General features: G+C 30.6%; 1 protein-coding gene across 1 annotated transcript; it reads left to right on the plus strand.

Annotated features, from left to right (window-relative positions):
- The first annotated feature begins 3,689 nt into the window (after positions 1–3,689).
- Positions 3,690–8,193, plus strand: LOC145062207 (nucleotide/nucleic acid binding protein). Its single transcript, XM_079009840.1, has 16 exons — positions 3,690–3,781; positions 4,256–4,318; positions 4,466–4,573; positions 4,657–4,771; positions 4,869–5,488; positions 5,588–5,719; positions 5,795–5,884; positions 5,974–6,088; positions 6,182–6,505; positions 6,594–6,658; positions 6,734–6,923; positions 7,064–7,168; positions 7,257–7,358; positions 7,443–7,616; positions 7,709–7,840; positions 7,914–8,193. Coding segments are annotated over exons 2-16 (2,409 nt in total). The 5' UTR covers positions 3,690–3,781; positions 4,256–4,316; the 3' UTR covers positions 8,049–8,193.
- Positions 8,194–15,772: the final 7,579 nt, after the last annotated feature.

Consider the following 15,772-nt stretch of genomic DNA (forward strand, 5'->3'; position numbering starts at 1 on the left):
CGGAAGAACGACTCGGCGAGTCAAGTCGCGAGTCCCGTTTTTCCCCTTTTTGAGTGATGTCGAGTGGAAGCCTGTGAGTAGTAGAGTGGACTCAGTGAGTTGGAGGGCAGACTCAGTAATGGAGGGACTCGACGAGTTGTTCATACAACTCGGCGAGTCCAAGGCAATCTTCTTAACTCAAGAACAACTCGTCGAGTTGTTCATATGACTCGGCGAGTCGGATGAAGATTTTCTGAGTTCTTGGATCGAGAGGGTACTCGTCGAGTCGATGCCATACTCGACGAGTAGCCACGAGTAGGGTTGAGAAGTGAGACTAGAGACTCGGCGAGTTGGCGGCCCAACTCGGCGAGTCAGGTCAACTGTGGGTTGACTTTGACCGAGAGAGTTGACTTTGACCAAGGGTAAAAGAGTCATTTTACCCCAGTGCAGTGTGTAGCATTTGATTGAGTGTGTTTATGGATTTGTAGCCGGGGAGATACCGGAGCAGCAACAGTTAGCTTCCAGAGCCATTCATACAACAGCCAGTTCACGAGGTGAGTTTCCTTTCAGTAGGAACGGGTCTTCGGCCACAATGCCGGCCTGTTTAGTTAGCAGTAGTCCCGGACTTTAGTCCGATGCAGTAGTTAGAGTGCTTGATGTCTTTGTGATTCAAGCATGTTTGTGTTATGTGTTTCGGACTCTGTTCCGATGCAGTATGCAGTGTATGTGTCTATATTAGTTGATATGTGTTATGCTATGCCATGATCAGCCAGTTCCGGACTTCGGTCCGATGCAGGGGACAAGGTCCTAGTCAGTTCCGGACTTCGGTCCGATGCAGCTAGTTTCGGATTTCGGTCCGATGCAGTTAGTTCCGGACTCCGATCCGATGTAGGGGACAAGGTCCCAGTCAGTTCCGGACTTCGGTCCGATGCAGCTAGTTCCAGACTTCGGTCTGATGCAGTGGGCAAGGCCCAGTAGGTGCTTTATATGTATTGTATGGTATGTGGTAGTTTGGGGGAGCTCACTAAGCTTCGTGCTTACAGTTTCAGTTTTGGTTTCAGGTACTTCCGCAAGCAAAGGGAAGAGCTCGGGATGATAGCATCGCACACACCACAGCTTCAGTTTTGTCCTGGGAGTTGATTTAGTTTTCTTGATATGTTTGGAGATAGTTCTGACACAGTATTTTGTTATGGTTTTTGAGACACGCAGCATATGGTTTTATTATGTGATACTCAGTTTTGTGGGTTTTGTTATAATAAAAATCGAAATTTTTGGGTGGTATTTTTGGGTTGTTTCATGTATATACTTGAGTAAATATTCAAAATGTTTACCTTTAACACGCCATGTAAATTAAGCAAACTAGTTTCGTTTGATTTGAATTTACTAGTCGGGATCGCTGTCATGTTTACTCAAAACACAATTTTCTAAAAAAAAACTTGAGAGTGTCTGTGATTAACATAAAGCAATAATCCAGAGTAAATAAGTTATGAGAATTACCTAGGAGTAAGTTATGCATCAATGTCAATAGGAGAGATTTCTGAATCGATGTCAATAACCAATTATAGCGTTGTACTTTCAAAATACAACAATGTAAAAAAGAAAATGGATAAGTATACACAAAGTAAGATTCATGAGAAAACGGCCCAACCAAAACAGACGTGAACAAACCATCCTTTAAAATTGGCCGAATCTGCAAAATCCTGGAAAATAATCACCATGATTATCGATAAAATATAACTTAGAAAAGAGAGAGATAGATAGATAGAAAAGGGGAGGGGTAGAGATAGAAAGAGTGAGACTTATATGGTGTGGAAAGTTACGTTTAGGGTTTCTAAATCCATGAATCTTTAAGCGATTGAGTTGGTGACGGACAACAGGTGCGTATGTTGTTCACAAGTGGCGACGTGAAGGTCATCGGTAAGGGAATATAGAAGTAAAAGTCCAGTTATGGTTGTGGTGAAGATGCTTGATGGTGGTGGTAGCTATCGACAATGGTGGTGATTAGGTGGGGTTGGCGAGGTACATGGTAGTGACGATGACTGGTAGTTAGGGTACCAAAGATTGAAGAAGATTGAGATGCTTTACAACATGGATTTAACTTATTCAATTGGTTGACTAATTCAATTGGCTTAAAATTGAGGGAATGCTGGTTCAAATTTGACTGATTCACTTGTTGACAAAATAAGATTTTTTTTACAATGCATAAATTGATTGTACATATTGTAGTATGAGTCTGTACTACTTAAAATTTAACGTTTGACTATAAATGTTTTATAAGGTACTAGGTGTGACTATAAATGTTTTATAAGGTACTAGGTGTGAGACCTATGTATTACATGAGTTTATTTAAAAGAAAATATATGAAATTTTAACAATTTGAAAAGTTTGAATTTATAAGAAAATGAGAAAAAATTGAATTATTAAAATTAATGAGGCTTTAATGTATAGAATACATTACATATATATTATCTTACATATTAAATATGGAATTTTAATTTAATAAGATGAAAAATACAATAAAATGACAAGTGGAAAATAGAAAATTCTAAAATTCTAAAAAATGTCATGTATCCAAATGAAGGAGAAGTGGACATGTGACAAAAAATTCTTTATTTATTAGGGATGATATTGTAAATTTTTAAAAAATCTCATTAAAAGTTAGTCTAAATAGCTTTTTAAAAAGTTAGTTTATAAACTACCTTTTGCCTTGTCAAATATGAAAACTTAAAAAAACTTGAAAAATAAATTAGCTTCTCAACTAACTGTAACGCACAAAACATAGCCTTAAAAAATAGACTGAACAAAATATGACATTCTGATGTTTAAGAATGATATATATGCAAAAAATTAACAAAATAAAAATAAATTAGTTATACTTTCTATCACTTATAAAATTGTCCCTAAACTTTTTTGTTTGGGCAGGTTTTTGTTTGTTTGTTTATTTATTTTTTAGTTTTTAGTTAGTAAAATGGTCCTAGACTAATTAAATATTATAGAAATTATCTCTATTTTAAGAATAAATTTACATAAATAGTCTATCATATATGTGTTTTATAGAAATCGTTTCTATGTATGACAAAGTTACAGTAATAGTGTGAAAATTTTTTAAAAATTGTACTTATATAAACCAAAGTAATTTTTTTTTAATTATTTTGATTCATATCACCTTTTCATATTAGTTTATTTATAAAAGATAGAAGGTTAATAATATGGACAATGCCATCGTGAAGTTTTTACAAAATATTTGGTTTTACCTTTTTACGTATTTTGGGTTCATTAGAGAAATGTTCGGTCTTATCTTTTTTTCTGGTTCATAAAAGTCCCTAAGTTTGGTTTTCTGATTTATTAAAACCTTTAAGCTTGGTAGAATACCGAATAAATAGTTAAAATGGTAAAATTGAAATTGTTATAGTAAATTTCCAGCTTTAATAAACTGAAAAATACACAAAAAAAAAAAAAAAAAGAAATCAAATATTTTTATAAAAAAATTAAGGGCGAACTGAACATTCCTTTACAGATACATAAGTCGTTCGATTCGAAAAGATGATGTGAAAAACGGGCCTTTATCTTCTTTCCAGCCTTCCAGGATCGGACCGGTCGGATTAGAATTGGACCCAAAAGCCTATACCGGACCAGTTACAATCAGGATGGGCCTTAAGCAAATACACAATCCGGTCGGAGCTCGAACCGACTAAAAAAATAACCATATAGAAAAGTAGAAATACTCTGTAAACCAAGAATTAGGGTTCCTCCGGGCTCTGTATTCTCTACTCTAAGCTCACGCTTTCAGCTTAGCAATCAGGTATCCCCTCTCCCATGTTCATAATCATGCATTCCCATCGAATTTCAGTACTCTCTGCATCTGCATCCGCATCCGCATCCGCATTTTGCCCTATTTGAGCTCTGAAACAGTTTGTAAAGTCTAAAAAAGATGGGTTTTAACGAAAAACAGAGTGTATGTATGTGACAAGTTACAAAATTTTTGCTAAAAAGAGCGAATTAGATGCAGTATATGATACTGCTAATCCTGCTGGTTGAAACATCGTGTAGAAAGTTTGAAGTAAGTTCATTTTTACGGAAATTTGCTGCTCCACTCTTTAAAAACCAACCTCACTTATGCTGTTCTATAAACAAGTTTGACACACATACACTCATGGGTCTGTATTTAATGTCGCCATTATTTCTCTAGGATTCGCTCTCTATTTTTCCTATGTTCTTTGTGATCGGAAACAATATTCTATAGTTAATAATAACATTACATTCGCTTTCTTTTCAGATATTCACTATCTGACAGTCGCATATCTTAAGCTTTGTATTATTCGGTTCCATCTGCAATCATGTAAGTATATGCAAAATTTAATGATCTTTCAAAAGGAAAATTGCACTAATATATTGTTGTTTAGCAAGCTATTAGTAAAACCCTTATAGTTGCAAAGAAAATGACTACTTTTTATAACAAAAACAACCAAATTTTATCTTTGTGAAGGTCTCGAATATGTGTGAAAAATTTGCCAAAACATGCAACTGAAGAACGTCTCCGAGATTATTTCTCTCAGAAAGGAGAAGTAACGGATGCCAAACTCATGCGAACCAGGTATCTATCTTCCTTGATTAACTGATGTATTATTCATCTTGTTAAATCTTATTTAAATAATTCTAAATTTAATATTCTTCCAGAGATGGTAAGAGCAGACAATTTGGTTTTGTTGGATTCCGAAGTGAAAAAGAAGCTTCAGAAGCTCTCAAATTCTTTAATGGTTCGTTCATTGATACTTACAGGATTTCTTGTGAGGTGTGTGATTCACTTTATCATATAGACATATAGTCTTTGTTATTAATCTTCTATCACATATATTTATTCATTAAAAGAAGTGTAATTTTATACACAGATTGCTCGCAAAGTGGGAGACCCAGAAATGTCACGTCCATGGAGCCGACATTCTCTCAAGAAACAAGAAAAGTCAACCGTTGAGAAAAAGGAATCTGTTAAATCCATGAGTTCAAATCACAAAGTTACACCAGATGTCAAGATTGAATCTGAGAATAGTGATCTTCAGTTCCAGGAGTTCCTTCAAGTCATGCAACCCCGTGCAAAGTCAAAGTTATGGTCAAATGATCTTTTGGAAGCCAACAAAGGGGAAGACAAAGACAAAAAGAAATTGAATTCAAAATCTTCAAAGTTGAATGAAACCAGTGATAATAAACCTGATGAGATGGAAAGTAGCATGGAGCTTGATAAAGCTGTATCAGATACAGATTACTTTAAAAGCAGAGTAAAAAAAGATTGGTCAGATACTGATACAGATACTGATACTGATACTGAAGATGTTAATGGGGATGTAGAGGAGGACAAGAATGATGAACAAACAGAAGCTGAAGAGCCCACAAACACACTTGAAAACCCTAATGAGACTGATGAGGTGGATGAACCTTCGTCAAGCTTAGAAGATGAAGATGATGTTCTACAAACTGGTCGTCTTTTTGTTCGTAATCTTCCATACACTGCTACGTATGTGTCTTATCTTATTCAAATCCAAACTCTCATATTTAAAGATAATCAAGTTGTGTTTCCAATCATGTTGATGATTTGTTATGAAAAAAAAAACAGGGAAGATGATCTGAGAGAACATTTCAGCAAATTTGGCAGTGTATCTCAAGCCCATTTGGTGGTTGATAAAGAGACAAAGAGATCAAAGGGAATTGCTTACATTCTCTATGCACTTCCAGAATCTGCAGCTAGGTTTATATTTTTTTCATTTAATTTTGTTAAATTTTCGCGTTTTCTTTGTTGTAATTTTATTATTGATCTGTAAAGGGCACTAGAAGATCTTGACAACTCTATCTTTCAAGGAAGACTTTTGCACATCATGCCAGCAAAGCAGAAAATTCTTCCTGTGAAAAAAGAGTAAGCATATCAGTAAACCATGATTCTATTGTTTTTTTTTAATTATTTTCTAATGAGCTCATCAGTTAAATTATATCTTGTTGGATCAGTGATTCTGCTATTCATACAAAGACATTTAAGCAACAAAGGGAGGATAAGAGGAAGAAATCTGAAAGTAGTGGAGATACAAGAGCATGGAACAGTTTATTCATGAGACCAGATACAGTATATGATTCAAACCTTTCTTAATTATCTTTAAACTTAATTTTCCAAACATTAAATGCAAAAAATTCATACTTTTTTTTTTTGTTGGAACAGATTGTGGAAAACATTGCTAGGGAATTTGGTACAAGTAAAAGTGAACTACTTGATCGTGAAGCCTCTGATGTAGCTGTACGTATTGCATTAGCAGAAACTCAAGTAATTGCAAAGACCAAAAAGGCCCTTTCAAATGCTGGTGTTAATGTAACTTGTTTAGAGAATTTTGCAAATAAAAAAACACAAGGTGTTAAAAGAAGCAACCATGTTATACTAGTTAAAAATCTTCCATATGGTTCTACTGAAACTGAACTTGCTACCATGTTTGGAAAATTTGGAAGCATTGACAAACTTATTCTCCCTTCAACCAAAACTCTCGGTTTGGTATGCTATGAATATCATATTCTTGCTTCACATTATGTTATTTTTTTTATTTTACATTCATTTGATGATGTCATAAATAAATATTCAGGTGGTTTTTCTTGAACCTGGGGAGGCTCGTGCTGCATTTAAAGGTTTAGCTTACAAGAGATACAAGTAAGTTCATATTTAATTATCAATTTAAAGTTATATTTGTTAATTTGTATTTTGTTTTTTTTTTATATAATTTAGAGATGCTCCATTGTATTTGGAATGGGCACCTGGTGACATTCTGAGTGAAGATCCAAACTCCATAACTGATGAGAAAGAGAAAGAGAAAGAAGCTTCTGATGTGGTTGAACATGAAACCAAGAGAGCATTACTAGAGCAACAATTGGAAGGAACAACAGATGCTGCTGATATTGATACAGAAAGAGTTGAGGTATGTGAATTGCTTTTGATTTTATTTTATTTATTTTTAATTATAGCATCCTACAAATAAATGGAAGTAGGTTGCTATTTCTTTGACTTGGTTCTTTTTATTTTTTGCTAAACATAAACTGCTTTCTGTGTTGTTATCAGTCAAGATCGCTTTTTGTCAAGAATCTGAATTTTAGAACCACAGACGAGGGTTTGAAGAAACATTTTGTTGATCATGTAAAGCAAGGAAAGCTCCGAAGTGTCAGGGTATAACTGTCATCCCTTTGCTCTATATTTTACTTATCTCCATGTCTTTCTGCATGTAAATGACGATTATACCCATGTGTTAACGCAGATAAAGAAGCATTTGAAAAATGGGAAAAACGTGTCAATGGGTTTTGGATTTTTGGAGTTTGATTCTGTGGATACTGCTGTAAAAGTTAGCAGAGATTTACAGGTATGATATATAAGTTTTTATGTTGGAAGAGGGTATTTACGTCTTTTACACAGTGGTAATGATGTTTGAAATATTTCTTTTCAGGGAACGGTTTTGGATGGGCATGCTCTAATATTACAATTATGCCATGTGAAGAATAACGAGAGAGTAAAAGAGAAAGTGGACAAGGATCAAAGCTCCACCAAGTTAATTGTGAGAAATGTAGCTTTTGAAGCTACAGAGAAAGAATTAAGACAACTATTTAGTCCATTTGGTCAGGTAAATGTGGTTTACAAATAATTACTACTATTATACTATTTTTCTATCATTATTTATAGTTGCTAAATCGATGAAATTGTTAACATTTACAGATAAAGAGTTTAAGGCTTCCAACAAGGTTAGGAAAGCATAGAGGTTTTGGTTTTGTGGAGTATGTAACAAAGCAAGAGACTAAAAACGCCCTTCAAGCTCTATCAAATACTCATTTATATGGGCGTCATTTGGTATGTTTTTATAATACTTAAAAACTATAAAATTTGCTTCATTCGACATGTTAATTTATATGTTTATTTGCAGGTTTTGGAGAGAGCCAAGGAAGGAGAAAGTTTAGAAGAGTTACGGGCTCGAACTGCAGCTCAATTTGTGGATGAAAGTACTGGTTTTCAAAACCCTACGAAACTATCCTTAAAAAGGAAGCAACTTGATATCTAAAATCAACTTTTAAAGGTTCATAGAATGTTGCTTTGAAAAACAGGGTGATGTTTTGTATCTTTTGTGCCAATTTTGTATTTCTTTATTTATTTATAATGATAACAAATGTTGGGTGCTAAAAGGTTGAGGAAAAAGAGTTTGATCATTTTTAAAATTCACATAACTTTTAATGTCGAGTCACTTTCTAGACAGCAAAATCAACTCGCAATTGTTGGTGCTAAAATGTTGAGGAAAAAGACGTTTCCGTATTTCCCATTTCTAGAGAGACAACAAGTGCTTCTGCTACCCGTTCAATTATATGCAGAGCATTTCTATATTAGAAATGCGTAAAAAACTTATTTTTCATTTCTAAATCTGTTTCTATTTGCAAAAAAATTGATCCTAAATAATGCGACTTTTTTATAGATTACTAGGGTGGTTAATATGATTACAAAGAATATTATTACAATCACAATCTAACTTTTGAAAAAAGCTATTTAGGTGTTGTATGTATCGACATGATTGTTCCATATCACTCATTTGACCCGTTTTTGCATGATTGTCCCGACCCGTTTTACATTTAGCTGATTTTTTATGTTATTTGTAAGGATGTAACTGGTTGTGGAACCAGAATAATGAAGACTGATTAAGAAGGTGTTCAGTTTGTCGATGGAAATACTAGTTTTCAAAACCCTATTAAAGTGTCTCTAAAGATGAAGCAACTTGATATCTAAAATCTAACTTTCAAAAAAAATAAAAGTTGGTACTTGGAGCTTTTTAATTATGCTTTCGGTAGTTGAAAGTTTTGACTTTCATAGAATGAAAAATAGGGCCATTTCTGAATCTTTTGTGTAATTTTGTATATTTTTTATTTATATATTAAATTAGATATTTATGTTTTAAACGGGTTGATTAAAAGGAAATCTTAAACAGGAAGGAATAAGCATTCAAGATTTTAAATTAGTTTCCTATTTATGTAGTATTATGTATAGAAGATAGAAGATGTTTCTTTTATCGATTCCCCTTTAATAGTGTTTTTAGAAGGGCATAGATCATTCCCCTTTAATAATCTTCATTATCCTGATAAGCTTCATGGTTTGAGGGACCAACTATGAACTTCAATTATCTCTAAGTTTAACGGTTATAAACATCAAGTTGATGCTAATTTATGTTTGAAAAATAAAACTTGTTAAACAACAGCTGGTTCTTGTTTTTTGCAGGATAAGACTGAATTAAGAACTTATTTTTTTATAATATCTCCAACCAATAATTGATTATTTAAAAACTCTACAATTAAGTGCTAACCAAATCGATAGTGATGGTGTGATATTGTGTTAAACCAAATTGGGTGCTGATCATTATTATTTGAACATGAGATAATTAATCTTATAGTGTTTAACAAAACCAACTTTGTATGATTGTATCTCATCATCTTTATAGTACATTGATTATTTTTAGTGAAATATATAAATGGTCCTTACAAAAACATTGCAAATGTAGTAGGACCCTGCAATAGGTCACTTTAATCAGAACAATCCACATATCATTCGTAGTACTTATATTAAAAGTTTACATCATGACACTTTTAGAGTCGTATTCGGAGTTACTTTACCTATTTTTTACGCAATACAAAAAGAAAATAAGATACATATTTTCGAAAATTAAAAAACTTTGATGTCATTTTACGAAGTCCATTTCTAGACAACACAATCAGCTCACAGTTGTTGGTACTAAAAAGGTGAAGAATAATTAAGTAAGGATAAGAATGAGACGTGTATTAGTGATCTCAATCTCATATCTCTAAATATTATTAAAAGAGAACTCTTAATTCACCAATGAAGCAATCATGACCATTGATTGTATTTCAATCATATGATTTACACCCTTAGATCAAATTGCTGACATCATCTTCTCCAAATAGAATTCAAACATTTAATTATAGAATCTTTAAATTTAGCAATTACATTTCAATCACAATTACATTTAACTATAAAATATTTAATTATAGAATCTATCATACTTTCTAAAATATATTTCACAATTCGAGCACAATTACATTTAATTATAGAATCTTTAAAATCAACAATTATGTTATCAATTGAAGCATACCATTCTGTTTATATATTAGGTATCAGTTTCTCCATAAATCTTGTCAAAAACATGAATAACCGCCCCATCTTTCTCCTCTATTTTTTTTTCTCTTAAACCATAATTCTCTAATCCTCTTCGTCCTCGATCATGTCAATGATTGTGCTTCAATTGATGTTTTGTGTGTTCATAACAGAATGTAGCACCATAAGTTGGTTCCTTTTTGCTCATGTATTCTTAGAATTTGCATATTGCCTCTTCCTTGCATCTCCGATTATCACACATGTGTTTTGGCTTCACACAAATCTCTACAAACTTAAGCAAGCATCTCCATCTTTTGACGATTTATGCCATCATTTACACTAATTAGTATTGTTCATAATTTAACTCCCTTATTTATAGTTTTTGGCTTCAAAATTCAAACTTGTTCAATTTTTTCTTTTTTAAACTCATTAAATAAACATATCATTAATTTTGTTATCTTTAATACATATAAAACAATATAAAACAATCTGGGCCATCGATTGAATTTCAATCCTATGTTTTCCATTTTTAGATCAAATTGATGACATCATCTTCTCCAAATAAAATGTATTTAATTCCAATAAAAGCTTTCTAATTGTCAAACAAAATTAACTTAAATCCATTGAAATGGAATGTATTTAATTCTAAATTTTTTCCCTATATTTTAAATCTTGAATTTCCGATTATAAAGGTTTTAAAATGGTCAACATTAAAAACATATTACAAAAAACATTTCAATTAAGAATTAAATATCAACCACTAATATAAATTTGTTTATATTAGTAAGTCGTTAATATAAAATCCATTTTTATTAGGTAACCATTAATACCAAAAATTAGATTCAAATTATGACATACATATACGATTCATAATTGAATTTGCGGCTCACACTTATTTTCAATCGTTGTTTTGCTTCAAACCTTTTCTTACAACATCATTCTTATTGTTTATAACTTCCATCATCATTATCTACTTCAAACCTTTGTTGTTGTGCACTAGAAGGTCAATATCTTCTTTCATTTAATTAATAAAGATATATTTTTTTAGTGTTTGAATGTAAATTAATATCCTAATATAATTGTTAAATTACAACATTTCTAACTTTAAATTGAAATCATAACTAAAGGTTATTGATATTATTGGATGAATTTTTTTTAAATGTTAAGTATGATTTGAAGGTTTAGGGGCAGAAAGGTAATTTTATTTGTGATAGAATAAAAAAGGAAGATTCGAATTTATCTTTTGAAGGTATCAATAAACTCCTAAATTTATGTGATTTGTTTTGATTTGATAGCAAATTAGATGCATGAAACCTTTAAGTAAGGAAACGTAAGGGCAAAATGGCAATTCAACTTAGGAAACTATAAAAACATTGGGATGGAAAAGCAACTCAACAATAGATATTGAGATGACACGTATACAACTTTTCATATTAAATTCTTAACCTATTAACTTGGACTCGATCCTCAACAACTTCTATAACTGAAATAGCTATGTGATTTTTTTTTACAAATTATAGCAACATACTTAACATGAAAAAAGAACTTCTAATGTAAACTACAACTTAGTTATTTTATCGGTAAAAACAATATACCACACTTAATATCAACATCATTGCCTATCAGTTTCTCTAAATATTAATACATGAACCATATCAGAAGTAGGTCAAGAAGTTAGAATCTAAATTAGAAATGATCTTATTTCCTTGAATATCAGATTTACGGTATTATAGACAAAGTTTTTTATTTGATTCTTAAATTTTCTATGTGGTTGTATTTATATGGTAGAATCAAATTGCATAATTACAATTAACATTTTTTTATTAAACTTTGTATGTAAGTATGAAACAACAATAAATATATTTTTGAAGGAAGATTGTTCAAAATAATTTGCATAATATAAATACATGTTAGTTTAGTTCATTTCCTATACTTTCCTGTAACATTGGATTTTTTTTGTCATGTTACATTCAAAAGATGAGTTATTAGAACAGGCACCTTAGGTGTTTGACGAAATGTTTCAAAGAATCTGACACGAGTTCTCTACGCTCATCTCACAACTAGGTATAAATTTTGCTTTTATTTTTTTTTTCTAGAATTTTAGCATCATGTGTTTTTGATGTTTGCAACTTTGTAGTGTTATGTGTTTTTTTTGTCTCGTCCTCAAGTTTTTCTATCTTTGATAGGGCTTCATTTTTTTATATTTATTGTAAACTATCGATTCAATCTATTGCACTTTGTTATGACTTTTATCAGCGTGATAAGATTCTAATAAATTGTCAATTTCTTGGTCTTTAAGAAAAAGATGTTCTAACTGGATTACCATCTACGACTGTGATATTTTATTTTGTTGATTAAGCAATCTATGATTTGGCTATGACGGTTTTTACGAATTATGTTTTGACTGATAATGGTTCCTGTCATCAAAAAATACATCCCACAAAAAGTGAAAGACAGTTTTTTATATTAATTCCCCATCTAACTTTAAATGATCTTTTTTCAACTTTGATGGCATGTAACAGAGTTTTGGCTGAAATTTTCAATTTTGTCAGCATATAACAGGTTATGACTTAAATAATGATATTAGATATTTGGGCAATCAGGTTTTCTTCGGTTCTAAATTTATTTTGTAGAAAATTGTCCAATTTGGTATTATTGATCTCACGAAAGGCAAGTCTCATATCTCTTTTAGCGTATCTATTGAGTTTAATAGTTTCTTGTCTATATTTGTTTTTTTTTTAAATGTTAAATCTTGATTTAATGAATGCAAGTCAGCAGGTAGTAAATGTGCAAGAAGAGCAAAGTATTAAATATGGGATGATCATGCCTATGTCAAGCCAAAATAAAATTCGAAAGTAACAAATGCTAAATTCGAAAGATAGGCACTTGTAATGCATAATCATACATACTTATAAAGCTAGCATTTTTTCTTGAATGTCATGCATTTGAAACCCCTTTATTTAACTTTCTCAAACCACATTCAGTTGAAACCCCCTTTTTTAACTAATGCAACTCAAAAGTTTTCCTAATTATGATTTAACACTCAAAAGTTTTATAACTTATATTTTGTTTAATTAGCATTTAGTGAAAAGTTTACTATAAAAAGGCGAATCTTTTGTGACTTTTGTGTTATATAAAATCTTACATGTAAAAAGGATTTGAAGATATTGTGATTCAAAAGTTTTCACATAGTTGAAGCATTCATGATCCAAATATGATGATTTGAAGAAATGGGTTATGTCGCATCGATGGTAATTGTAATATCATTTTTTTTCAACCAAAACAAATGAAGCTTTTCTATTATTTCTTTATATTCAGTTTCTCATTTGATCTTTATATGTGATTTGTGTGTATTACTCAATCTTGAATGTGACTCTTCAAACATCAATGTTTTGCTTGGAATATCTTTATGCTTCTTCTTTTTCAAGAAAAATATTTTGATTGCAGGTTAGCGAAGAATTGTTATCAAGTATCTATAGTTGAATGGTGTTAAATGAAAAAAGAAGATTCATAAAATCGATATAGGTTTTTTTGTTTGAGCAAAGTTGACAAATGTTAGTTTTTTCTTATGATTTAAATGTATGTTTATGTAACATTTTTATTTATATATTCAACCACCCAATGCTCTTATTTACTTGATTGTAGTTTTTATATTTTGATTATGTTTATTTTCTATTATTTTTTTGTTGCGTTATCCTACACAACATATTTAAAAGACAATATTTAAAAGATAACATAATTTTGAACATTTGATATGTAATTATCATGTATATGCACCTATGTATGTTGTAAATTTATAATTAAATATCTTTATGTTTAATAATTGAAGGGATTAAAATGATGCATCAAAACCAATTATTTAGAAGAATATAATAATAATAATAATAATAATAATAATAATACATTTCCAAGTACCGCATTCATTTGAAATTCACACTACAACTCAAGAGTTTTCTAATTTATGTATATTTATTAGTTACAACTCAAGAGTTTTTAACTTATGATTATTAATTAGTAATCACTAATAACTTTTTATTTTCCTTTCTTTTATAAGGTTGTAAAGTTTTGCTCATTAAAAATATTAATGTATTTGAAGAGATTTGTGATTTAAATATGAAGAATTAATATAAATGTTATAATAGATGTTTTAGTGTTTTTATGTTATTAAAAGTTATAGTGTTTATTTTTCATATTTTTTATTATTCGTTGTGTGTGTGTGTATATATATATATATATATATATATATATATATATATATATATATATATATATATATATATATACCATTTTATATTCGATTAGAGATAATTCATTTTATATTCGATTAGAGATAATTTGGTCATTTAGAAAACAAATGGCTTTGGAGATAATTTGGTCATTTAGAAAACAAATAGTTTTGTTTTTAGATAACGTATCTGCTTGTTTCAAATTTTTATACTTGCTCTTATGAACCGTCTAACATCATGAATATGATTATTGTTTAAATTTGTACCTTGATTAGTAGTTTTATAAGAATCTTTAAGATTTTGCTCAGAGTTATTTATAGATTCTTGGATTTGCTGTATTTTTAAAAGAATATTTCTATTAGGAATACAATTCATCAAGATTTTGTTAGACATAATTAAATGATTTAAGCATGAATTTGATTATTAAAAACGAGTACTATTTTAACAAAAATTTCAAATCTTGTAGAATTAATAGTTAGAATAACTCGAAATGAAATTATCATAGAAAAATAAAAACAACACAACGATAAAATATTTTAGATAATACCTTCTTGAATTAGGCTTGAATTACAATCAGTACATACTTCTGGAGAAAGAATTATTTGAAAATCTAAAGACTTTGAACATCTACTAGTAGAAAGAGAGACTCTTGGAGATTTTTTAGACATGAGATGAACATTTTTTAGAGAATGAATTTTTTCTTGTGTCTTCAACTAAAGGATAGTCTCTATTTATAATCATCTTGGAGTCTTCAAAGTCTTGAAATCATGTAGTGATATTTTTCACCGTAAGAACCCATGGCCAATCAATAGAAATAATTACTTGTAAGTGGTTGTCCTTGAAAATGGTTGTCATTCATCTTTTGAAACAATTGTCGTTTGTAATCAATGACCATCTTCTTTTGATAAAGCAAGCCATTATAGAGCATCTTCTAAAGTTTTTTGTCTTCATATCATCATTGATTATAGATTTGATTATAATTTTGATAAAAATTGTTTATACATAAATACATGAATACCATCATAGTATACATGCATACGTATTTGAAAAACAAAATTTTGATAATAGAAGAAACGAAATATCCTACATTTAAAGTATTACATCAAATTTATGGATAATGATTTCTTATTCTTCATAAGGGTCATCAAAAGGGTCTTGAGCGTCTTCAAATAAATCATTCTTTATAGATTTTGGAGAATCGTCAGAAACTGATGGAGTTTGGCGAATTTCTTGAAGTAATTTTTGAAGTTCTTCAGGGGAAGAGGTAGCAGCATCTTTAATTCTTGCAATTAAATCCACATCACTTTTGGGAAGACTGTTGATAAAAGTGGCTTCAACTTCTGGTTTTTGAATATATATTTCTTGATAATGTTTAATTACTGCTTGTTCACTGGCTTGAGAAATCTTC

The sequence above is a fragment of the Lactuca serriola genome, chromosome 7 (assembly GCF_051521515.1).
Source record: "Lactuca serriola cultivar US96UC23 chromosome 7, Lser_US96UC23_V15, whole genome shotgun sequence".
In the NCBI taxonomy this organism is placed as follows: Eukaryota; Viridiplantae; Streptophyta; class Magnoliopsida; order Asterales; family Asteraceae; genus Lactuca; species Lactuca serriola.